The 21853-nt window shown below is 50.7% G+C and overlaps 12 protein-coding genes across 12 annotated transcripts; 5 read left to right on the top strand and 7 right to left on the bottom strand.

Moving 5' to 3' along the window:
• Positions 1–336: 336 nt before the first annotated feature.
• PV08_03680 (uncharacterized protein) lies at positions 337–750 on the top strand (the record flags this gene model as incomplete). The annotated part of the gene is made up of 1 exon (XM_016378031.1): positions 337–750. The coding sequence occupies one exon, from the start codon at positions 337–339 to the stop codon at positions 748–750; it is 414 nt and encodes a 137-aa protein (XP_016239601.1).
• Positions 751–1882: 1132 nt separating this feature from the next.
• PV08_03679 (acetoacetate-CoA ligase) lies at positions 1883–4287 on the bottom strand (the record flags this gene model as incomplete). Its single annotated transcript, XM_016378030.1, has 5 exons — positions 1883–2283; positions 2347–2661; positions 2721–2926; positions 3059–3689; positions 3831–4287. The coding sequence occupies 5 exons, from the start codon at positions 4285–4287 to the stop codon at positions 1883–1885; spliced, it is 2010 nt and encodes a 669-aa protein (XP_016239600.1).
• A 554-nt stretch (positions 4288–4841) lies between these two features.
• Positions 4842–6111, bottom strand: PV08_03678 (uncharacterized protein; the record flags this gene model as incomplete). The annotated part of the gene is made up of 4 exons (XM_016378029.1): positions 4842–5162; positions 5226–5271; positions 5358–5494; positions 5560–6111. The coding sequence occupies 4 exons, from the start codon at positions 6109–6111 to the stop codon at positions 4842–4844; spliced, it is 1056 nt and encodes a 351-aa protein (XP_016239599.1).
• Positions 6112–6511: 400 nt separating this feature from the next.
• PV08_03677 (uncharacterized protein) lies at positions 6512–8654 on the bottom strand (the record flags this gene model as incomplete). Its single annotated transcript, XM_016378028.1, has 6 exons — positions 6512–7166; positions 7251–7323; positions 7395–8121; positions 8195–8340; positions 8391–8471; positions 8528–8654. 6 exons carry the CDS (start codon positions 8652–8654, stop codon positions 6512–6514), a joined length of 1809 nt encoding a protein of 602 aa, XP_016239598.1.
• An 876-nt stretch (positions 8655–9530) lies between these two features.
• Positions 9531–10154, bottom strand: PV08_03676 (uncharacterized protein; the record flags this gene model as incomplete). The annotated part of the gene is made up of 2 exons (XM_016378027.1): positions 9531–9566; positions 9630–10154. The coding sequence occupies 2 exons, from the start codon at positions 10152–10154 to the stop codon at positions 9531–9533; spliced, it is 561 nt and encodes a 186-aa protein (XP_016239597.1).
• A 419-nt stretch (positions 10155–10573) lies between these two features.
• PV08_03675 (uncharacterized protein) lies at positions 10574–11363 on the bottom strand (the record flags this gene model as incomplete). Its single annotated transcript, XM_016378026.1, has 3 exons — positions 10574–10675; positions 10733–11089; positions 11142–11363. 3 exons carry the CDS (start codon positions 11361–11363, stop codon positions 10574–10576), a joined length of 681 nt encoding a protein of 226 aa, XP_016239596.1.
• An 889-nt stretch (positions 11364–12252) lies between these two features.
• On the top strand, positions 12253–13356 carry PV08_03674 (uncharacterized protein; the record flags this gene model as incomplete). Its single annotated transcript, XM_016378025.1, has 3 exons — positions 12253–12339; positions 12390–12785; positions 12832–13356. 3 exons carry the CDS (start codon positions 12253–12255, stop codon positions 13354–13356), a joined length of 1008 nt encoding a protein of 335 aa, XP_016239595.1.
• Positions 13357–13631: 275 nt separating this feature from the next.
• On the top strand, positions 13632–14507 carry PV08_03673 (uncharacterized protein; the record flags this gene model as incomplete). The annotated part of the gene is made up of 1 exon (XM_016378024.1): positions 13632–14507. The coding sequence occupies one exon, from the start codon at positions 13632–13634 to the stop codon at positions 14505–14507; it is 876 nt and encodes a 291-aa protein (XP_016239594.1).
• Positions 14508–15012: 505 nt separating this feature from the next.
• Positions 15013–16923, top strand: PV08_03672 (uncharacterized protein; the record flags this gene model as incomplete). The annotated part of the gene is made up of 3 exons (XM_016378023.1): positions 15013–15215; positions 15277–15553; positions 15742–16923. The coding sequence occupies 3 exons, from the start codon at positions 15013–15015 to the stop codon at positions 16921–16923; spliced, it is 1662 nt and encodes a 553-aa protein (XP_016239593.1).
• Positions 16924–17139: 216 nt separating this feature from the next.
• On the bottom strand, positions 17140–17627 carry PV08_03671 (uncharacterized protein; the record flags this gene model as incomplete). Its single annotated transcript, XM_016378022.1, has 2 exons — positions 17140–17220; positions 17310–17627. The coding sequence occupies 2 exons, from the start codon at positions 17625–17627 to the stop codon at positions 17140–17142; spliced, it is 399 nt and encodes a 132-aa protein (XP_016239592.1).
• Positions 17628–18307: 680 nt separating this feature from the next.
• On the top strand, positions 18308–19965 carry PV08_03670 (uncharacterized protein; the record flags this gene model as incomplete). Its single annotated transcript, XM_016378021.1, has 5 exons — positions 18308–18694; positions 18756–19244; positions 19311–19399; positions 19455–19573; positions 19643–19965. The coding sequence occupies 5 exons, from the start codon at positions 18308–18310 to the stop codon at positions 19963–19965; spliced, it is 1407 nt and encodes a 468-aa protein (XP_016239591.1).
• Positions 19966–20296: 331 nt separating this feature from the next.
• On the bottom strand, positions 20297–21555 carry PV08_03669 (uncharacterized protein; the record flags this gene model as incomplete). Its single annotated transcript, XM_016378020.1, has 5 exons — positions 20297–20878; positions 20977–21183; positions 21267–21278; positions 21360–21490; positions 21552–21555. 5 exons carry the CDS (start codon positions 21553–21555, stop codon positions 20297–20299), a joined length of 936 nt encoding a protein of 311 aa, XP_016239590.1.
• Between the last annotated feature and the right edge of the window lie 298 nt (positions 21556–21853).

Raw genomic sequence — 21853 nt, 5'->3', positions numbered from 1 at the left:
TATGCTGAAGTTGCTAGTAAACAAAAAGCCCTCACAAGGGGCGTCTACTCAATATGAAGTCCTGATAATAAGTGAGGAGTTGACAGAAGGTCCAAGAGCTGGCTCCGGCCTTCCGATCTCCGGGTTTTAGGATCCCCACGGTGACCAGGGTATTCTTCATTTCTCGCCTTCTAGGTCTGCCGTAGCATCCCGGGTCGTGACCGCGGACCGCGGTGTCCGACACCGTTGTCGCTAATTCTAGATGGAATTATGAGGCCCGAGCTACCTCGAGGGAATTGAGAAGATTGGTGTTGCGAAGATACTTGCTCTCAATCCTCTCAACCCACTCGCCTCACGATGACGGCAGTGGTAGAGTCACATAATTCAGGACGAACACAGGCATTTGCCCTCGGAAAACTCCGTGCAAAGCTTTTGACGGGCGCCATCAGCAGCGACGTGGATGCAGCAGAGATAGCAGCTCAAGTGATACGTGCATTTCCTGATTGCAACACCAATGTCCTGGCCGGTGCGGTAGCATGGCGCGATCTCTGTGCGATGACGGGACGGTTGCGAACATTCCATGGCAGCAATTCGGTTCAAACAACAGGGAAGGCCCCATCGGCCGTTGAATCCAAGGGCTTTTGCTTTGATGCAGAAGTCAAGTATGGTCGTCCAGGTGGTGCCCGATCTTGCGTGGATACAAGCACGCTTCGTATTCAAGACTATCAGCTCTTGTTCTGGCTTGATGTGCATTGCTCGGGAAGAGGATGAGTGGAAGATATGGGCCTTCAGCACTGTTCTGGGCGGTGTGGGAGCTTGACACGTTCGGTTCTATCGTTCTGAAGAGCCCCTTTGGCATGAGCCGTCGCCATATGCCAGTCCGCATGCCGGTCTCTGATGAAGATTGTTTCAGTGGGAACGAGGTATATATGGGGAAGATGACCTCGACGCCAGGGGCCGTCTTTATGTCACTCAGTGCAACAGAAACACGCAATACGAGAGCATAGTATCTCGTTTCCACATACTTGCTGTCGCTGGTCCATGAATCGAGCCGTGACGGCACGAGAAGTGTAAACCCGGATGAGAAAACCATTCTACAGAATGACATTGCCGCCTTTAAAATGTCACTTCCAACACAATTCCGGCTAGAGGGATGTGATTCTGGCTGCGGAACAATGGGGTCCCAGCTGAACTACGTGCTCGCGAGGCACGTCACGCTCTGCAATGCAGACTTCGCTGGTGACATACTCCCCACCACGCCATCTCCCTCATATGGGTTATACCTGCCGGACTTGCTGTACGAAGCGTTACGCTGTCTTCTTTCCCACAGGGGACCATTCAACGTATGGAACGAATCCTCCGAGAATCGGTTCCGACACCGCATATGATGCATCTTCGTTCAAAGAATACTTCGCAGACTCGTACCTGCCATACATGACTGACCTTGGCACACTGCAGACTGTTTCACCTGGCATCGAAATCCCCTCCCATGCTGGACAGGATATTGTAACTGGTTAAATTTTTCTCGAATGCTCAAGGGGTGTGATCTTTGCGTACTTGCTTAATATCGATATCGTACTAGATATTATCGGTATGCTACGGTATCTATGGCCCTAGCCTGCCGACTAGGTTAACCTTTGTATTCTATGTGTGGCCACCTATAGGCGGTTGGTGAATAGGCCAGACGCTTTTCTGGTGATATGTCTTTGGAACCTGCATGGTAAAAGGGGAATTTCCACCTTGTGCTCAGACCCAAGACGGCTAAGAAAATACATCCCCTTAAGAGAGTACGTAGAACAAGCCCTGCATAATTTCTCAACATGGCGAGCTCAATATGGCGACTAGGCAGACCACGTTGCCCAGATTCAAACCTTCCAATGCGGTAGATTCCTCAGCTCGATAGCTATAGCTTGCTGTCCGATCCCTTCCGGCTCGGAAGGATATAGCGCTTGTACTCCACAAGACATTCAGGATTGATGGCGGTCGCCGCGGGACCCACCGATTTTCCAGCAACGATGTCGCGCACCAAGTTCTCAATTCTCTTTCCGTTCACCGTATACGGGATGTCTTGGACCTGGTGTATTTGCTCAGGTACATGCCGGGCACTCAAAGAACTCGCGATTGCCTTTTTGATATGAAGCCGCAATGCCTCATCCAGGTGCTTTCCTGGGTATAGCTTAAGGAAAAGCAAAACGCGTTCATCGGAGAAGTTGGGTGGTAATTTCTGCCCGACACATATGAAATCCTGTAGTTCGGGTATCTTCTCGAGCACGCCATAAATTTCAGCGCTTCCAAAGCGCACTCCTGTCCGGGACGTTTAGCATCACTTCTCTCTTAAGGGGCTAGCTGATTGGCGGAGATACTTACCTCCAGGGTTTAGCACACCATCACTCCGACCGAGGATCTGGTAGCCACCGGTTTGGGGGTTTTTCCTAATGAGATCACCGTGATACCATACCCCAGGGTACTGCTCGAAGTATGCCTTGCGGTATTTGTCCTCGCCATCCTTGCCCCAGAATCCAAGAGGCATGGTGAAGAAAGGTTTCGTGATGACCAGATCGCCATCCATTCCAGTTTCTTCAATATTGACGCCATTACTATCCCAGATTTCGACTTTCATCCCCAGATTAGGACCTGAAATCTCACCGGTATAGATGTTCGATATGACACTTCCAGAGACGACTGAACCACAGAGTTAGGTCCTGCCCTATACATGTGATAAAGAGCAGGGGGTAACTCACTTCCACCAACAAGATCCGTCCCCCCAGAGCCACTAAATAGGCCCACGTTTCTTGGGAAATTGGCCGCGAACCACTCATGAAGTTCAGTGCTCAAGGGTGAGCCCGTTGAATACACATGCTGAAGGGAGTCGATCCTCATATCAGGTGGAAGCCCGTGTTGTTTCAAGGCTGTAAGAAATTTAGGGCTTGTGCCCCAATGGGTGACTCTGTTGGGAATCTTCATATCAGCCATGATGTCTTGACTCTCCACTATTGCATATCACGGTAATGGCACTGCTTTTAGCCGTGCGTAGATTCCTCATTGGACGTGATCAAGCCGGAATTGGGGTATAACTTACCTCTCTCCTCGGATCAACCCGACTTGGTGGGCCGGAGTGGGATATAATGGGCTCCCGTCATACAGCACAACGCGAGCGGCTGTGCTGAGGCAAGCGATCGAATAGTTCCACATCATCCACCCTGTAGTAGTATACTGATACATTGTTGAGGTCGGTCCGATATCGTTACCCAGCATATGCTCCTTCTTTTGCATGATCAATGCACGTCCTGCCCCGTGGATGATGCATTTCGGGAGTCCTGTCGTGCCTGATGAATACAGTATGTATACTGGGTGGTCGAACGGCAACTGCTCATATTGTATCGGCGGGGGGTCAGACAGATTAAGAAGTTTGGAAGCTAGAATGGCGCTGCTACCCTGAATCAAGGGCCCGTTGATAATTACTACATGCTGCAGTTCGCGGATCTCTCGGTAAAGCGTCTTCTCGACCTCGGAAAATCGTCCTCGCAGGTCGATCTTTTTGCCGCTGTAGTGTACAAGTGTGTCGCATACAAAAACCTTTGGTCGCACCTGCCGGTAACGTTCAAGGATGCCTTTGCTGCCCATGTCAGGTGACGTTGAAGAGAAGATGGCTCCAACGGAGGCTGTGGCAAGTAACAAGACGAGACAATCGATCCTGTTAGGGAGGACAGCTAAAAGTAACATCCCTCTCAGTCAGTACAGGTAGGGCTTCATAATACACACCAGACCCAATCGGTGTTACTAGGACTTCTTGATGGTATTTAGGATGCTCCAAGAGCGTCGCCTGAGCCACCCTAGCAAAAGATACTTACCTGCGACAACATCGCCTACGCCAACTCCCAGCTTTCTGAGCGCCGCGACCCATGCAGCTGTGAGAAGCTCGAGCTGCTTGAAGGTGTAGTCAGTGCTGCTCGTGGGTCCAGTTTCGTCGACTGTTGTTATGGCAATGCCATTTGGCTTCGATGAAAGTCCTGGCTGCAGCATATTTTCCGCATAATTCAACTTCGCACCAGGGAACCAACGTGGGGGAGGCCACATGGTGTCGAGCCCGTCTATTACCCTCACATAAGGCTCTGAGGTTTTTATGCCAACGAAATCAAAAACCGCTTCGGAAAATGCCTGGATATCGTTAACAGACCAACTGTGTATGTCCCGGTAGCTGACAAGATTGAGGTTGTATCTGCGGTTGACATAGTGCCGGAACGCAGTGATCGCGGTCTTTTCAGGAGAGTTGGGGGTCCATATCGGGCGAGGGGTTGCCAATGCCATCTCTACTTCAGGTGTCTTCTATTCGTTGTTATGCTGTATTTTCAGGCACTTATTGGAAGCCGGAAGGATGGGTGGTTTTCTTCGATGTTATAACGCGAAGGGAAAGAAGAGACCGCCGATGGACCACGCGACGAAACTTTACGTCTTTACCAAACTAATGAAGACGATACCGAGGTCCATTTTCACGGCGATAACAATCTGCAAAGTACTTCGGCCGGTGCAGGCCAGGCGAAACGTTCAGACATTGTAAATTACTACCCCGTTCGTTTCCGTCAAACCATCAGCCTCGAGGAGCACGGCCTGGTCCTTTGCCGCGTTGCGCCCCCACCCCGGGCAACACCGGCACACCGCCCCCGTCAGAGCAGCGCAAGGATCAGACACGCGGAGCTCACCCATCGTCCCCGCGAATGCCAGCTATTTTCGTGGTGGAACGGATCAAAGGGGAGGACCATGCTTGCTGGTAATTAGTAAGCCACCACAAGTCGGTTCTCCAATGGAGTGCCGTAGCTCAGTCATTCTACTTTGCGTCGAGGTCCTTGTTCCTAGCATATCACTTACTCCTCGGCAATCTTCAAAATACTCTTGCCCACATTCTTGCCGTCCAGCATACCCAGGAAGCCATCAATGGCATTGTCGATACCGTCTGTGATGTAATCGATCGACTTGAAACTCCCATCGAGGATCCATTTGGACAAGTTCTTGTCCCGCTCGGCTTTCCATTTTGTGATATTTGGATCAAAGGAGATAAAACCTTGATATCGAAGCCGTCTGCGAACGACGGAACTGTAATTCTTCAATCCGTACGGGGTAGAGTCGTTGCTGTTGTTGTACGTCGAGATAGTGCCGCACGCTATAATGCGGCCGAAGTCTTTCATCTGTTCACGGGGACACGTTTAGAGAGAAAAGAGAATAGAATAAACACACGAAATTGTTCCTACATTTGTGAATGCAACGTCAAGAAGCTCTCCACCAACATTATCGAAACTGCACACAAGGGTAATTAGTAGCGATACCTTCCCTCTCGTGGGACATGGCTCGACGTATAAGGGCAGCGATGGTGGTTTGCTTACTAGATATCCAAGCCGTTGGGAGCAAGTGTCTTGATCGCATCAGCAAGATTTTCCTTCTTGTAGTTGAATCCCGACGCGAATCCGAGCTGGTGAACGATACAGTCGAGTTTCTTATCATCTCCGACCGAACCAATGACCTGCGAAAGTGTTAATCAATCTCAGAAGAGACGGATGAGGTACGAAGCAATGAGATATAACATACATGCAAACCTAGCCGCACAGCAATCTGGCCAACCATTTGACCTACCGCGCCCGCGGCAGCAGAGATAAGAATGACATCTCCTTTCTTCGGCTGTCCGATTTCCATCAAAGAGCCATAGGCTGTTAAGCCCGTGACGCCAAGCACGTTGAGATGAGCCGTCAGAGGTATGCCAGGCGTGAGTGTGATACATTCGGCTCTCTTTGCTGCGCCCTCATTCAAAAACGAGTATTCCTCGGTGAAATTGCGCGATAGAATCGTGATGGCCACTTCAGGAAACTTGAAGTTGTCGCTCTTTAGCACTTTTGCGATAACTTGAACAGAGAGGACAGGTTCGCCGGGTATCATTGGGTCAGAGTAAGATTTAATGCTAGGGTCGCGCATCCAGCCTCTTTGGGCGGGGTCATAAGAAGCATATAGATTCTTGGTGGTGAAACCGCCTTTCGGCGGCGGCGCTGTCTCGTCAAAGGTCCCCTCTTCGATGCTAAGGTTCTTTCCAGGAACTGGTATCCCATTGGGTATTGATTTGTATATGAATGCTTTATTTTGAACCATGTTGATGGAGTTGTGGTGTTCCCTTAAACCAACGAGGCGGTACGTAACTAGTTGTCCTTTGAGGGATTGAAAGTAAATCAAGAACAAATGATTTTCAACAACGAAAAAGGTTGTGAATTTAGGGTTTAATCGATCAATTTGTTGTGCCTTCAAGCGAGTGCAAAGCTTTCCTATTCGACATTGAATATAAATAAACTCACGGGTATGCAACAGAGGATTTATCAGCGAATGCGAGAGCCAACTCGGTATCGCGGGCGACCGTGCCCGCGTCACTTGGAGAGCTGAATAATTCTTCCCAGCTCCTTTAAAAGAGATTTCATTGACATGGTTGTGGGTCAACATCCAATAACACTCAACGGATTTTATGCGCTATACATTGAACGAAATATCTATTCATGCTTCAAGTCCTTGACAAAATCGACTTCAAGACTGTCCTCAGCTTCTCCTCACCATCTTGTTCCCATTTCTCGCTCCTCCACGCGACGAAGTAATCTGGCCGCACCAGCACACAACCGGACTCCTCGACATCTCTAACCTTGGCCCAATCCAGGTACCTGTCCTCGTAATCTTGTCTCCATCCTAGCGAGTATGCAGTGAGGGGAACATATAGCTCCGCCGAAACTTTCTCCGCCGCGTCTTTCCAGCCCTGGCCTCCAATGCCCGTGAACAGACAAAAGCTACCTTTTCCTGCGAGATCGAGCGTGGATAGGGCCTTTGATGGGATAGTGTTACTCAGCCAGACGTGTGGCAGTCTGGCGCCAGGGTATGTGGTGGCGTGATAATGCTCGAGCGGATCCGTGGCGAAACTGGGCATTGGACCTTGATCGGACTTGTACACTGCCGACGATGTATATCGCTGGTTCATTTCGATTCCCAAACCATGTTCTTCGCGGTTGATGAGTTTTAGACACGCTTCCAGATCTTGCCGGCGTTTCCGACCCCGATCAGAGTCCTCTTTAAGAATGTTGAATGCTGCCATACGCTTTTCGACGGTTGGCTCCAGGTTGCCGAGAACTTCCCAGACCTTCTTGTGGTTGCGAAGAGACGCATTGGCTCTGGAAAGGGGGAAATCCCCAATATTGTCAGCCTGCCTGTCTGGGTCTGGCAGGAAGATTAAACGCCGGTTTGGTTGCACTTACTGAGTGACAACGTCCAGTCCCACTGGCTGACGTTCGGCGCTATAACTGTCGAGTAAGCCTCTCCCAGCCAATCCTATATAACTCGCGTGTCAGCAACGTCCTGGAATTCTCGCCCATTTTCCGCCCCACTCAATCCCTACTTACCTTTGTGGACCATGGCTACTTTCCATGCCAAGTTATGAGCATCCTGAATACATGTGTTGGAACCCAGACCGTGGTTTGGCGGGTGTCGGTGCACGGCATCACCTAGACAGAAAACATCGCCCTTCGAGTATGCTTCGGCCGCTGTCTCGTTGATCATCCAGGTGGATATACCCTTGATCTTGACCTCGACTGAATCATCCCCGATGAACTCGTGAACACGCTTAATGTATTCTTCAGGAGTCCGGACTTTTCTCTCGGCCTCCGCAGTAGGGAAGATGATGCACAGCCATTCGAACCACGGCTTGACCATTCTGATACATCCAATCCAAGCAAAATCGGGGTGCTCCTTGTCTGGGGTCAGGAGCCAATGCAGATTACCCATACGGTTTTCCATCAGGTGAGAAAGGTCAGCCTCCATGAGGATGTTGATCGCAAAACCCTGCCCAGGTCTTTTGATCATTGGGATGCCCGTCTGTTGCATAATGGGACTGCGGGCACCGTCGGCGCCAAAGAGAAACTTGGACCGCACTTTGAAGTCACGGCCGCTGATCTTATCGTGCAGAGTGGTGGTGACACCCTTACCCGCAGGCTCTTGAACGTACGATACAAATCGTGTGTCCCAGCGGCACTTGAATCCGTTCAGCGTCGCATACCTTATCAGCAGAGGCTCAAGTAGAGTCTGAGGTAAGTCCAACGGGTCTGAAGGGCTCGCGAGCTCGTAGTCGCCCTGCACGGTAACACGTCAGAGCAGGGTCCGTATCAGGACCTAGATGGTGTTGCGTTCTGTAAAGGAGATATACCTTTCGTTTCGGATCGTTGCCCCATGAGTATATCCGTGCGTACTCCTCGCCGGCAAAACTATTTGACCATCTAGTGTGAATCATCGAGTCTCCCGAAGTTCCAATAATATAGCAGTCTCTGTCTAAGCCGATGTCTCTAAGGCAGTCTGTGTCATGTTAGGGGCCTGTCTCGCATATCAACAGTCATCGGTCTTACCAATGGCAGCCATGTTCGTGATATGTGCTCGCGGTGTATCTGCGTTGCCGGGATCCTGGCTCACAATCAAGCCAGTCAATCCTATGACGAACCCTTTAGTAGGGCTTTCTCACATCATGCTTGCTCTGCCCTCTCACCGTGTTGAGACAAGAAACATGCCAACGCGCCACCAGCTGGACCAGTGCCGACAATTAAGTAATCTGTAAACACTTCGATGCCTTCGTCGTCATGTCCAACACCGTTGACACCGTTAGCATGTGCCATGTTGTTCTGCTGCTGGAGCTTCCACAAGGTTTTTGCGTTAGAGAAAGAGGCGTCAACAACACACAGAGACTACGATCTGCAATTCTGAATCTGACGACTTTTCCCTTTTATTTTCCGGTTCCTGTTCAGCAAGGCAGTCCGCGTTCCGTCAGCCGCCGCTCCATTGTCGCTCTACCTCTCGTAAACAGTAAGATGAGAAATCGGGGCTTCCACAACCCCATGGGTTTGCGGGATGGAGCACCAAGACGCTTGAGACCCTTGGGGCCAGTAATGCCAAGTCAATCCGTATTTTCCCCCTACCACCTGGATGCTTTGGCCACCCTACCGAAGTCGCCAAAGACCGCGTGATACGGCAGCACCAGTGGGCCAAAAGCCCCATTACTGGGCATGTGGCGATCAAGCCACTAAACTGGGAGATTTGGCGTTTGTTAGCCGGAACACCCTGGGGTCGCCCGCATCGTCAAAGGTGCTGTAACTCACTCGTGGTGGTGGCGCGGGGAAAAGATGGGGTTTCCGTTCTTCCGGGACCCCATCTCTGCCATCTCCCGCTACTTCGTCGTCCCCTCTCATACCTTATGGTGTAGCGCGTGAGAACGAATACGCTGGCGAGATAAACTGGCTGACTGTTCTTGTCATAGTGCATCTCCCGCAACATACCTTTCGGGGCTATTTTGAGACTTCCAATCAGCTCAGACACAAGCGGCAATGGATTTGGAGAGAATATGATCTCCAGGAAGTGCGCCTGGCTTTGGGTTTGATGGCTCCACGTATGTAATTACTGCTATGAGGGTATCGAGTATGTAGGCCACACAGAGCGAAGCTGAACTGTTATAAACCTATACAGAATCACATAAGCAGAGAGATATATGATCTCAACTAGTAGTGCCTATCCTCCTTCGTCATCCTGGGTATCTAGTCCTCCATAACAGTTACACAATCGGGTCAATTACCCATCAACCTATCCAGCGTACTTACCATCTCTGAGCAACACGGCCAGGGAAGTTTCGCGAGCTCACTCTTGAACATACTAAGAACTCTCAGCGTTCCGTATCTCAGCTCGGCTGCGGGCTGAGAATGAAGCTTTTTCCACACCACCAACGAGGACATGAACAGGATGATAGGCAGCCAGATGGACGTTTTGTATTCTGGAGACTTTGACGCCTTGTCACAGTTATCAAGCACTAACCAAGCAAGGTCGATGGCTTTGTCTGGTATATTAAACTTGCTATTGGCTGCTTGTTGGCCGAGATGGTCGTCAGTACCATATCCAGCTAGTTGTGGGAGCTCCCAAAGATTTGGACACATCAGGGAGACATTGGTGAAATAGTACAGGGCTCGTATGTCGCTGCCCACCTGTTGTTGGAAGTACTGTTCCCAACGAGCAAGAGCGTTGGCTAGGTGAGAGCTCAGCCTGGAGTAATGTGAGATCGAAGACATTGGAGCGTATGGATTGCGTAGCACGGCAGGCGTAAGCGTGGCTGAAGGATCAAGGCGCGACATATCTGGTGGTTGACTCCGTTGAGTATATATAATGTCACCTAGTAAAGCAGTAAGGAGAAGAAGCGCGTCCTCGCGGTTTTTGACGTCTTGTGACACATCGTAGCCGTGGATCAGTGAGTTATATATGGTACGGAATGGGTGACATGACCCAGGCATCCTGATCAAGAGTTCACTTGAGGTGTAATTCGGAGCCAGATCAGAATGGACGGCTTGCATGACATCGACAAGGAGCATATAAGAGATGAGGGAGCTACCGGCATCAGTAAATGGTCGAAAAGACCAATTCCCTCTCAACACACCTTGTCATCCCGGCATCCTTGGACGAAAATTCGCTGGGTGCATGCATCGGGGAGTGTCCATCGGTAAGATGTAGACGTCTCGAGATCTGCATTGTTATCTTAACTGGCCTCGATCACATATCACAGGACTCTCACAGTGACGACGTTGCAGAACAGGCCAGACGATTTTCTCCATACTGTCCTGTCTGATGACAGCACGCCGTAAGTGACCAACAGAATCGCCTTTGAAGTTGAATTAGCCTTGATATGCTTGTTGGCCCTTAGACCGCTCCCGCTTACCGCTACGACTGCCTCGAGCAGACGAGTCTCCCTGTTGTCGACTTCCAGCATGACTGACCAGAGGTTTGCCCCGGCCATAAACAGATTCGCCGCAGCGTCTGTTTGTATGGTACCGTTTGGGGTGGTGAAGACATTGTCAACATTCGGAGAGGTCATTGAGCCTACACATGCAACCGCATACTGGAGATATGGTGGCAGCATTTCCGAGGGAGAGCCAACAAGGTCGATACTTTTCATGTAGATGTGTTGCTTGAAGGTGGCGTAGAAGACGTCCTGCAATCGCGCCAACTGGTCTTCAGATGGTGTCGTCGGTACATCTGATAAGAGAACCATGGGATAGGTGTATGACCTGACCGACTGTCCACCCATTCGTAAGAGATTTCTGTTCAAGGATAGGCTTGATACCTACCGTGCTCAGACTCTCTGAACTATCGATGACGGACTCTAAGTCCAGGAACGAGTCCTCTTCGGCACCTTCACTGTGAAGCAAGGCAGCTCGAAAGCGATCGAGAAATGTCACGGCCGGACTCTCGTTGGCATCGTGGACATCCCACCTAGTTGGTTGACGTTCTCCTGGCCATTGTCGGGAGCCGGAGAGCCTGGCTGGATCAGGTACCGTGGCGGGATGCATGTCTGGAGCCTGTAAAAAGACGTGTAGATTTGATGATGATGAGGAGGAGGAGGGGGAGGGGCGGAGGAGGCTCCCTGAAGCGTTCGTTCGGAAGTATAGAAGGGGGGTGGGGGCGGACACATTGGCAAGCCATGTCACCTGCGAGCGGGGGTGGTGAAAGCCTAAAACGCTGTCGTGGGCGTTTGATAAGGCTGGCCTAGCAAGCCTTAGGCGGTCCCTCAGGGTAACCCTCCAGGCGCCCTAACTAACTAGTTAACTTCAGTTCGTGCGCCTAAGCAATGGCTTACTGAGGACGAGTAGGCCTGAGGGCCCCTCCGTGAACTGCTTGTGTACAGCAACCGTACGTCACCATCATCGCCGGACTCGTAGTCCACCCTCTCTCGTCCCCCACACATTTCCTCACACTCCCCTCATATCTTTACAGTACTGTCTTAAAGCTAGCGACGAGCCTCTAACTAGATTCCGGGTTCCCCAGCTTCTCACACATCTCTCCACATTCCCATTCCCCCTTCCTGAACTGACTCCGGACACACGCGCTTCAATGTCTGCTGATGGCCGACGTTAATCATACATCTCATGAAGTTCGTCAGGACAAGAAGGTCGGTTGGATGCCTACTGCATCTTCATAGCCACCCCCGTCCAGAAGCTTTTCCCAGGGAGATCAAACCGCGCTGACATCTCATCCAGTGCGATATCTGCTCCCGACTTTTTGCACGTTCCGAACATCTAGCAAGGCACCGACGAACCCGCAAGTGCAAGAGTCCCTTTTTTGGAGCGTTAAATTAACCTCTCCCGTGGTCAGACACTAAAGAGAAGCCATTCAGCTGCCCTTTTTGTCGCAGGTCCTTTCAACGGTCTGATGTGAAGGCTGTTCATGTCAAGAAGTGCCATGCGGCTCCTTCGGATCATGCTGCTGACGATGCCGGTATACCAGGCTCTGGTCGCAAGCGGGTTCGTGTTGCTTGCGATAGCTGCCGTAAGCGGAAAATGCGCTGTGATGGAAACGACCCATGCGGTCCCTGCCAGTCGGGCGCCTCGAACTGCCACTATACGGCGTCGACTGCGTCTTCTGTTATCCCCAGCATGTCTTCACATGCCGAACTTGTGAACGAAGATCAAGCTAACAGCTTATCAAATTGTCACGGCCTCACTCCAAACACGTCTCCGGACCATGACGGACCGCAAGGCCCTGACTTCGCAACACAGCACCCAAACTTGAACGTCCCGCCAGCGTTGGATTCGGCCATGGAAGGACTTCAAAGCTACCCAAACACGATATCCTTGCAGTTTCACGAGCAACCAGCAGCGCCGGTTTATGATCCGGGAGCTACAAACCACAACCACATGTCACTTGAAGAGGACATGCTCTACACGATTCCAGACGGCGACGGCATAAACGACTTCTGGCAGATGCCTAATATGGTACGTATATCCCGGCAACGCTGGGTGTCGCTAAATTACATCACAGAACAGCCAGTTTTGGTTCGACGGATCCGACTTTGCCTGGACCGACAACTTTTTGGATTCGAACTCACCCCTTCTAGACCATGTTCTTTCTACCTCGATGCAGAATTTCACAGCAATCATGCAAGAATACTTTGATAGGAAATCCCGTGCTCCATCTCCATCGCTCAACAAAGCTAGCAAGATGTGGTACTCGGCGCCGCCAAACCTGGACGACCATAACAGAGATATTGTGAGAGTATTCTTACAAATCTTTCGTCGAAATATCCCGCAGGCCTTCTCCCTCTTCGAAGATTGTGCGGTGACCCGAAAAAGCAAAGCCGAGTACACACTCGCCATTGCTGCTATAGGCGGGCTGTTTTGTAATGTTCCTGGCAGCTCCGAAGTCGCGAAGTCCATGTACAACGATGCACGACGGTTACTATTAGCGTCCTTCAACGCCAGAAGTTCTCTTGACGATTTGTCGGCAAATGCTGATGACAAGCTTACTGTGGTCAAGACGGTACGCATAAACTGCCCTTATATCTAGAGCGGGCCAGCATATATCCTAACTTCATTCAGTTTATCCTCCTGGAGCTATACGGTCTTTGCAGTGGCGATAAGAGAAGTTATGAATTTGTCGAAGCCTTCCATGGTAATTTGATCCATGTAACATTTGCCCCCAATCGATTCAAGACTTGACAAGCTAATATCATCCAAGTCGGTTCAAGAGTATAGCACGGCATGTAAGAGATCTGCAACAAAAGACAACGATAAAGCACGGTAAGGAATGAGTGGCTGAACAAGACATGAATCGGCTAAACCATGGCAAACAGGCTACTTGAAACGCTATACATTCTCGATTGCTATCGAGCGATCATCATGCAGCGTCCGCCGTCATTGTCGTGGCACCACATCGATTCATACATTGACCATCATGCACACAGTAGTCGACTGACTCAGCTACACCGGGAAGTGTTCAACCTCACAAATACCGGGCATTTATCAATGCCATCCACGACCACCGAGTTCGACCTTGCATCCCTATCTTCTCTTACAAGTCACCTCTGGCCTGCCATATATCTCCGCCAGAATACATATGGTGCCGACAAGGTTTCTGTGGATTGCCTCTCTCTGTGGAAGCCCGACTTTGCTGAATTGGCGTGCGACAATTGGCTTCGTACTCGACGAGGCAAGGCAGACTTTTCGTGTCTTGTGGTCTACCACATGATGAACATTATGCTACACGCAAACCTCACAGTATTACAAAATTTCGCGCACTCTTCACCCGGGTCCGCAGTACGAGATCCCAAGAGAAGTCTCACGGCCAGAGAAGTCTACGCGTGGGCCCAAGATCGGCACTCCAAAATTGCACAGTGGCACGCTGAAAATTTGATCATATCTATAGAGGGAGCCTTCACATCTGCTACGAAAATGGACCAACGAGAGCCCCAGCAACCTCCCTCTCGCGCTTCATTTTCGGCATCCGAGCCTCGACGGTTACCGTACGAGGCTCCTCACGTCCCATACGGTGTATATTATGCGACCCTAGTTTTATGGTGCGGTGCAGTTGTCGAGGAGAGTGGTGGCCATAGCCCGTCAGGACTACAAGCTCTCATCGCACGAGGCGAACGAATTCTGTCTCTGCACAGAGTCCACATTGCTCAACTTTTGGCTCGTGTCTTGAACGAAATCAAGTAGCTCAAATCCGAATAAACTTGGACTTCAAGATTCAGGCCGATAACTGTGAATACATTGAGAGGAGACCGTGTGAACCGGCCAATACATCTTAACGTTCCTCTAAACTGTCCTCACAAGACTTCTACCTCCCAGCAGAGGATGCCTGAGTTAGGCGGGTGAGCTGCATCGTTGGTTTAGCACAACCTCGGAAAAGAGTTGATTCCCAACCCGAATGTTTTGCCATTCTCCGTCCGGGTCAGTCGTATCAGTCCGGCCCATGGCGCAAGTGGTGATCTTGGGGTCCCGGTGACGTGTGGAAAGACATGGGCCGCGACTAGCACATGCTCCAGTCCAATCACCACTCAATACAACTATTAGAGAACATCTGGAGATACCTCGTTTGACTAAGAGTATACTGGTCCTAGGGAGCTTCTCGGACAGACTTTCGTATGGGTAATTATCGTATACAATCCCCTCATATACAAAAGGTAGTGCTCAGCAACATTCACGATACACACTCGAAGCCATGCCAAACAAGATACGCAGCGACCTTCACAAGGTCGATACAACGTCTTTCGAGTACATATATGAGGAGAATGCAACTATTCCTCTCAGCGAAGGTCGTGGCATTGTGCGCTGCAATATCTTCAGACCTAAAGCAGCCGAAGGTGTTAAGTTCCCTGTCCTGGTGACATATGGACCATATGGCAAGGACGTTCACTACTCTGTGTAGGTGCTATTCACTGGACATTCCCAAGGATCCCTTTTTTGTACTTACTGGAAACTATAGTTTCCATGCCTCGTCTTTCGGCGAAGTGCCTGAGGAGCACCACTCTCCACATTCCGCATGGGAGACTCCCGATCCTGGTTACTGGACCAAGCATGAGTATGCTATTGTCCGAGCCGATGAGGTTGGTCTAGGTCAGTCGCCAGGTGTCCTCAACACCATGTCTAGGGATACCAGCCTCGCATTCAAAGACGTTATCGAATGGGTCGCCGTGCAACCATGGTCATCGGGTAAAGTCGGCTTGCTTGGTATTAGTTACTATGCAGGCAGTCAATGGCGGGTAGCAGCGCGCCGACCAAAGGGGCTGGCTTGCATTGTGCCATGGGAAGGCATGAGTGACTACTACCGTGATAGATGCAGACATGGTGGCATTCTCAGTAATACGTTTATTGACTTCTGGTGGAACCGTCAGGCAAGCACATCAAGTATTCGTGCAACAGATCAGCTATACTAATTCATGGATCTCAGGTCATCGTCAATCAGTATGGCCGTCCAGGGCGAGCCGCCCGCAACTGGGGCCCGGACACCATTGAAGGCAATCTACCTGAAGAAGAGCTCCGGGCCAACTGTCACGACCAAAACATCGACAACGTCCAGAACCGGTTTCTGGACGACGACTACTATGCCACCAAGGACTACAAAATATCCGATATCGAGGTTCCCATGCTTTCGGTTGGCAATTGGGGCGGCATTCTATTGCATCTCCGAGGCAATGTCGAAGGCTGGATGAACGCCAGCTCCAAACACAAATACCTACGCTTTGTAACGGGCAGACACGACTTGCCTTTTTACACCAAGGAATGTGTCGACTTGCAGCATAGCTTTCTGGATGCTTTCCTCAAGGGCATAGACCCTCTCGGGTGGGCAAGGGGAGAACAACCCAAGGTCGGATACAAGGTCAGGGTAGGGGATGTCGGGTTCAACGACGCAGCGGCCGAAACTGCTTACCCAACGAAATACGACTCTCAATGGCCTCTCCCTGGCACGCAATACACCAAGTACTATATGACATGGTCCCGAGGTCTACAAGACAAACCCAGTCACGAGGAGGGCAAGCTCTCTTACAAGGCACTGGGAGATTTGAAGAATCAGCACCTGATCCAATTCGCTAGTGCGCCATTCGGGGAAGAAACCGAGTTCACAGGCCATGTTGTTGCACACCTGAACGTTTCTGTCACCCCTGAAGAGGGCTCGACGACCAAGCCAAGCGACATCGACCTCTTCTTGACTGTCCGGCATTTGGACTCCCAGGGAAAAGAGATTTTGTACACGGGCACAGTGGGCGATCCTGTTCCAATCACCAAAGGATGGCTCCGCGTAAGTCTGCGCAAGGTCAACGAGAAGAGCCCAAGACATCAAGACCCGTGGCACCCGCACCGAGAGTATCTGTCGACTGACTACTCGCGACTCGTCCCCGGTGAGGTGTACCCGGTGGATGTCGAGATCTGGCCTACGAACGTAGTCATGTCGCCTGGCGATCGCCTTGTCTTTGAGGTTTCCTCAGGTGACACACAAGGTGCAGGACTGTTCGAGCATAACTCAAAAGAGGACAGAAGTGAGGAGGTCTTTGCTGGAAATAACCACGTTCACTTTGGGAAAGACTATGAGAACTGGTTGTTGATGCCCTTGATTCCGGCGAAGAATGTGTGAGCGTTCATAACATTAACCGCCCAGCACCACCCAGAATAATAGAAACTTAGGTGAAAAAGAGAAATCTAATTTGGCCAGATCAAAGGAGTACCATACATTGTGGATACTGTTTCTGCCCAAGCTTGACACTGGCAGCCCTAATCAAGCAATCCGTGATCGTGCTCGTGTTCAGTCTTCTCTGAAGGTAGGGGGCACCCATCCTGGGCTTCCACTACGTTACCACTCTCCTCCAATTTGATATCTCATAATTTGGTCATTCCATCTCCCGGCCGTTGCACGCCACAGCCGATTGATATTCTGGCAAGTAATCTTCGTCAGTCCGATGTTCATACACTCGCGTCATTCGACAAGGGGGAGGAATGTGCCGTGTGTCACTCGTCACTTACCCCCAATAGCCACACTCCGCTGAACATGGTCATTACCACAACACCCTCGACGGCGTCTTGTCCCGCAGCGCGATCAGAGACTCGATGCACGCGACTTGTTTCTCGATAAGGTGGCATCCTCCGCCAATCCGAAGGCCATTCGCGATCTGCGGGCCTTGTATCTTGCTGTCTTGACTCTTGCATTGGATGCTGATCGGACGACTCGTTCTTAGCTCTAGCTTCTGCTTCAGCCTCTTGCTGTCCACTTTCATGGACATTGTAGACACGAAGGGTTTCGCGGAGGGTGGTCGGCTCCAACACTGTTTCTGTGTTGGCCATCTTGAGGAATCAAGTGAAGCTCTCCAGGGAAAAGCACAGAATTGAAGGCATCAATGGTGGACAGAAACAAATACACGCCCAAAACTGGTCTCGAGATCGTAGTCCACACAGCTTCTAACTAGCTGGACAAGACAAGATAAGGTAAGGATCACGCAGTACTGATTGTCGGTGTCGGGGCATCAATAACGGAGTTACCTGACCCATGGGTTGAGCCTGAACCTCTGCAATTCAGGCATTAGATCATCCTCTTAGGCCCCAAGGCGGAATGGTTGGGGTTAAAAAATCCAGATTCCGGGGGATCCTTTAGGGCCGGGTACGCGTCGCGGTCTTTCTTGCTCCGTAACCCCCTTTGAGTCGCAATTTCCGTACCCCAGCATGGATACTTTAACTTGCCGACAGGCTTGCGACGCGGAACCCCTTCCGAAGGTTGCATGGTGGACAGTAGAGGTGCCGCTGAGCTGACCTCGGATTATCACGAGTAGTCGATCTGCCGTATAGAAGAGAAATTCCCGTAGAAGAGAACACAAACGGAAGATGCATATGCGATCCAAGCTACCATTCTGGTCACAGTGAGAAGCGCAATGTTAGCAAAGCCCAGCTTGCTTTGCGACTCCAAGCCAAAGACACCAACGACACTTGCTGAAGCTCCTCGACGGTAATCAGACTCAATAATCCAGAAGATGGCCGAAGAATCTTTCTCTCGCATACAGACAGCCTGCCTGGAAGGGAGAGCACAGTCTGTGTTATTTCGACAAAGGTTATTCCATTCTTTGTACAGCACCCTTAAAGCATCGGCATCCAAAATTAAAGACGCCATCGTGGCAGATACGGGACACAATGAAGCAGACGTTACTCTGGAATATACACTGGCCATATCAGAACTGCGCACACACTACGACGAACTGAATCTCGAGGAAGATATCAATAGTCAACATTCCCTGGAGAACCTAAATGCAACTACAAGTGCAGGCATCATCTACTTGATCCCCTCCAAGCATAATCTGTTCTACTCGGTCATTTCTGCCCTAACGGCGTCCCTGGCTGCCGGGAACTGTGTCGTTGTCGAGGTATGTGTTTCCTCATTGTTACGAGTCTGCCAGGTGTTCCTCATTTACTAATCTATCCCAGCTCCCCATGACCTTGACCCACGTGTCGGGGCTACTTCGTAAGATTCTGCCGTCGACATTGGATGCAGACGTGTTTGCGATAAGCAGCACAAGGCCGCCAGAGGCCTTCTTGTCGAAATGCCAAGTTGTATCCCAGGTCGAGGAAGACACCTCATCTGCGAAGGTAGTGGCAATTGTTGACCGAAGTAGCAATGTGCCTGAAGCAGCATCAATCATTGGCACGTCACGAGTAGCATTCAATGGCCGCGCAGCATACGCTCCCGACATTGTCCTGGTCAACGAATTTGTCGCCGAAGATTTCTTGTTTCACCTCGTTCAAGCCGTCACAACACCACCATCCAAACCCAGTCTTTCTGCAGTCAGTCAACAGAGCCCCAAAGCTCAGTCTGATGGAGCGAGTCAGATCATAAAGGAGCTTGAGGGCAACGACGGCGTCAGGGTCGTCATGTCAGGTGCGAGTTGTACCATCGTCGATGTCAAAGACCGGTATGTGATGGGATCATGGACCGGCTAAACGTATCATACTCGAGTCTAACACGCGTTACCAACCAGGAAGAAATCTCCACTAGGTCGCCGTATGGAAGGTCGAGTGGTCTTGATCTGTCGCACAACTAGCCTCGACGATGCAATTGACTTGTGTAATGGGTACATTGCTTCTCCCCATCTCTTTTCAAACCTTCAACGATTGACATTGGCACAGTCTCCAAACGCCGTTACAGGCGACGTACGTCTTTGCTGCCCCGACCGAGGCGAACTATCTGTCTAGATTCACCGACGCACGCATCTCTTGCGCGAATCACATCCCGACGGAACTGCTTGGTAAGTCAACCCAGTCCTCGGTGTCAGCGAGGCCGCCTTTTCAAAATTACTAATACCTGCCTTTGGTAGTTGGCCCATTCGCACCACAGCACCGCACTGTAGCTCCAAGTCCATCACCACGCTATCTGTCGATACTGTTCCGGTCGCCACGGCCCCGGCTTGCTCAACCTTCCAACCTGACTAGCATTTTTCAGGAGGTCACAAAGTCCAGGTCCATAAAAGGACTTGAATCGTGGGCTCGGAGCATTACCGAGACGCCACTTCCAGCGATCAAACAAGCCGATGGAAGAGCTACGGGATTTTTTGATCAGGCATTCATGGTAGTTGGCTCAGCGGCTGTGATAGTTCTAACTGGGAGCGCATACACGTTGTTTCGAACATGGAGGAGGTGATATATTCGAAACGGACACCACTTAGCATCATTTGTCCATATACCACACCATATCCGCACTGCTCTTGAGTTTGCTCCATTTTATTCCTACAGCAAACGGTGTCCTGTTGAGCATCTATCAAGACTCCACCATCATAGTAGCCAAGTCAAGCGGTGCTAGTCTATATGGACGACCGAATCGTTCACGAATCTTGTGGTCAACTTTGTGATTTGTTCATGTTCGGATTCCCCAAACTATCCGAGTGAATACACCTTCACAATTCCAGTACCAAATACAGTCTCTCTTATCATCAAACTCAGGTAAATCATCTGGCGCGGCGCCTGTCGACAACTCAAGCTGTAGCAGCGACCATTCTTGGCCTCGGCACTCTATCCATACCTATGGTCTTCCTCTCCGACACGATATCTCCTTCAGTGGCAGTATAAGTGCCAAATGTGAACTGCGAATTGCACATGTTTCTCAGCTCCCACGTCTCGGCGGCTAGGATATTGGACTCTGCCTCGTCCTCAAAATCGCCAGCCGCGCCCGCTGCAAACAGCGCAGGCATCCAATGATCATCCGTTGCCTGGGCCTCACGATACGCCGGATGCTGCATCAGCCTAATCATAGCCTTTCTCAACGCTGGTCCGCGGTTCCTGGTGACAACGTCTTCGGTGGCCTGTCGAAAATTCAACGCCCATGGCTCTGGAGGCTTCTCTTGGCCCAGCGATTCCCGATACAAGAGCATGTCGGTCCAGTAATTGCGGTAGAGGTTGTGGACCGCACCGCCCGTGCCGATGAGGAGGTATCCTTCTTTGCGCAGCGGGCGGAGGGTCGCGCCGACTTTGACGTGGTACCAGGGATCGTAGCGGGCATTCATGGAAACGATGGTTGTTGGAGGACACTTGCTTGCGTCGGGGAACATTTTGATCAACTGCTCACCATTCAACAGTTGTCAGCCAACATTCAGCAGGGAAAAAGACATGGTGCCATGGGCGCAGGCATTGGGAGGGATAGAAAGTGTAGTCCTACCACCATGTACGTATCATGAATCCATTCAAAGTCCTTGTTGGGGCCCACGTTGAATCCCTCGTTGGCGAGCATGGAGATACATCGCTCTGCACCCGCCAGATCCGGATTGGGTTTCCAGTCCTTATATAGTGCCGGATCGACGAATGGACATGGACTTTTACCTGGGTTTGGATTTGTCGCGACTTCGATCTTGTCACCTAGGCAGGCCTAGAACAATCCACATCATGGTCAATAAATGAGGACCATCCTGCCTCTTGCGGCTCAAACGAAGTCTGCCACCCAGAACTTACCCAGTGTGCACCCTAGAAACAAAGACATGTTAAAGACGTTCTCGACAAATACAATACAATGTGCTATACTGCTCTGGCTTCGGTGAAACTCACCATCAAAACAACACCCTTGACACCATGGGCGATGGCTTCTTCACCACACTTTCTCCAATAGTCCCCAGATTCCGTTTCAGCTTCGAGCATACGGGTGGACCCGTGCGAGAAGAAGTGTACCGGTGTAAGACCTGGGGTTGAAAGATCAGTGATTACAGAGCGAAGGTTTTGTATCTAGAATGAATGACATACCCATCTTGTTCAGTCCAGCAATGTTGACGTGTCCCGAGGGTCAGTCATCTAAATGATGGAAATGAATAGTGTCATATATCCCGTTTTGGTGTTCCGCCACGCTCACTTCTTGTGATCTCACATCCCGTCGCAAAATTCAAGACAGAGGGAAGCCTAAGCAGGGAAAGCCGATCTGGAGGATGGGAGTTGGCAGTTGTGAGCATGAGACAAGGATTTGTCGGCTGAGAAACATGGGGTTCCGAATGATTTGTCTCCACCACTCCAAGCGCATGCCACCATCCTCGGAAACATACTGGACCGTT

Source organism: Exophiala spinifera (genome assembly GCF_000836115.1).
Source record: "Exophiala spinifera strain CBS 89968 unplaced genomic scaffold supercont1.2, whole genome shotgun sequence".
NCBI classification, from domain to species: domain Eukaryota; kingdom Fungi; phylum Ascomycota; class Eurotiomycetes; order Chaetothyriales; family Herpotrichiellaceae; genus Exophiala; species Exophiala spinifera.
The sequence above is the reverse complement of the archived record's forward strand: the minus strand, read 5'-3'. Positions and strand labels throughout refer to the sequence as shown.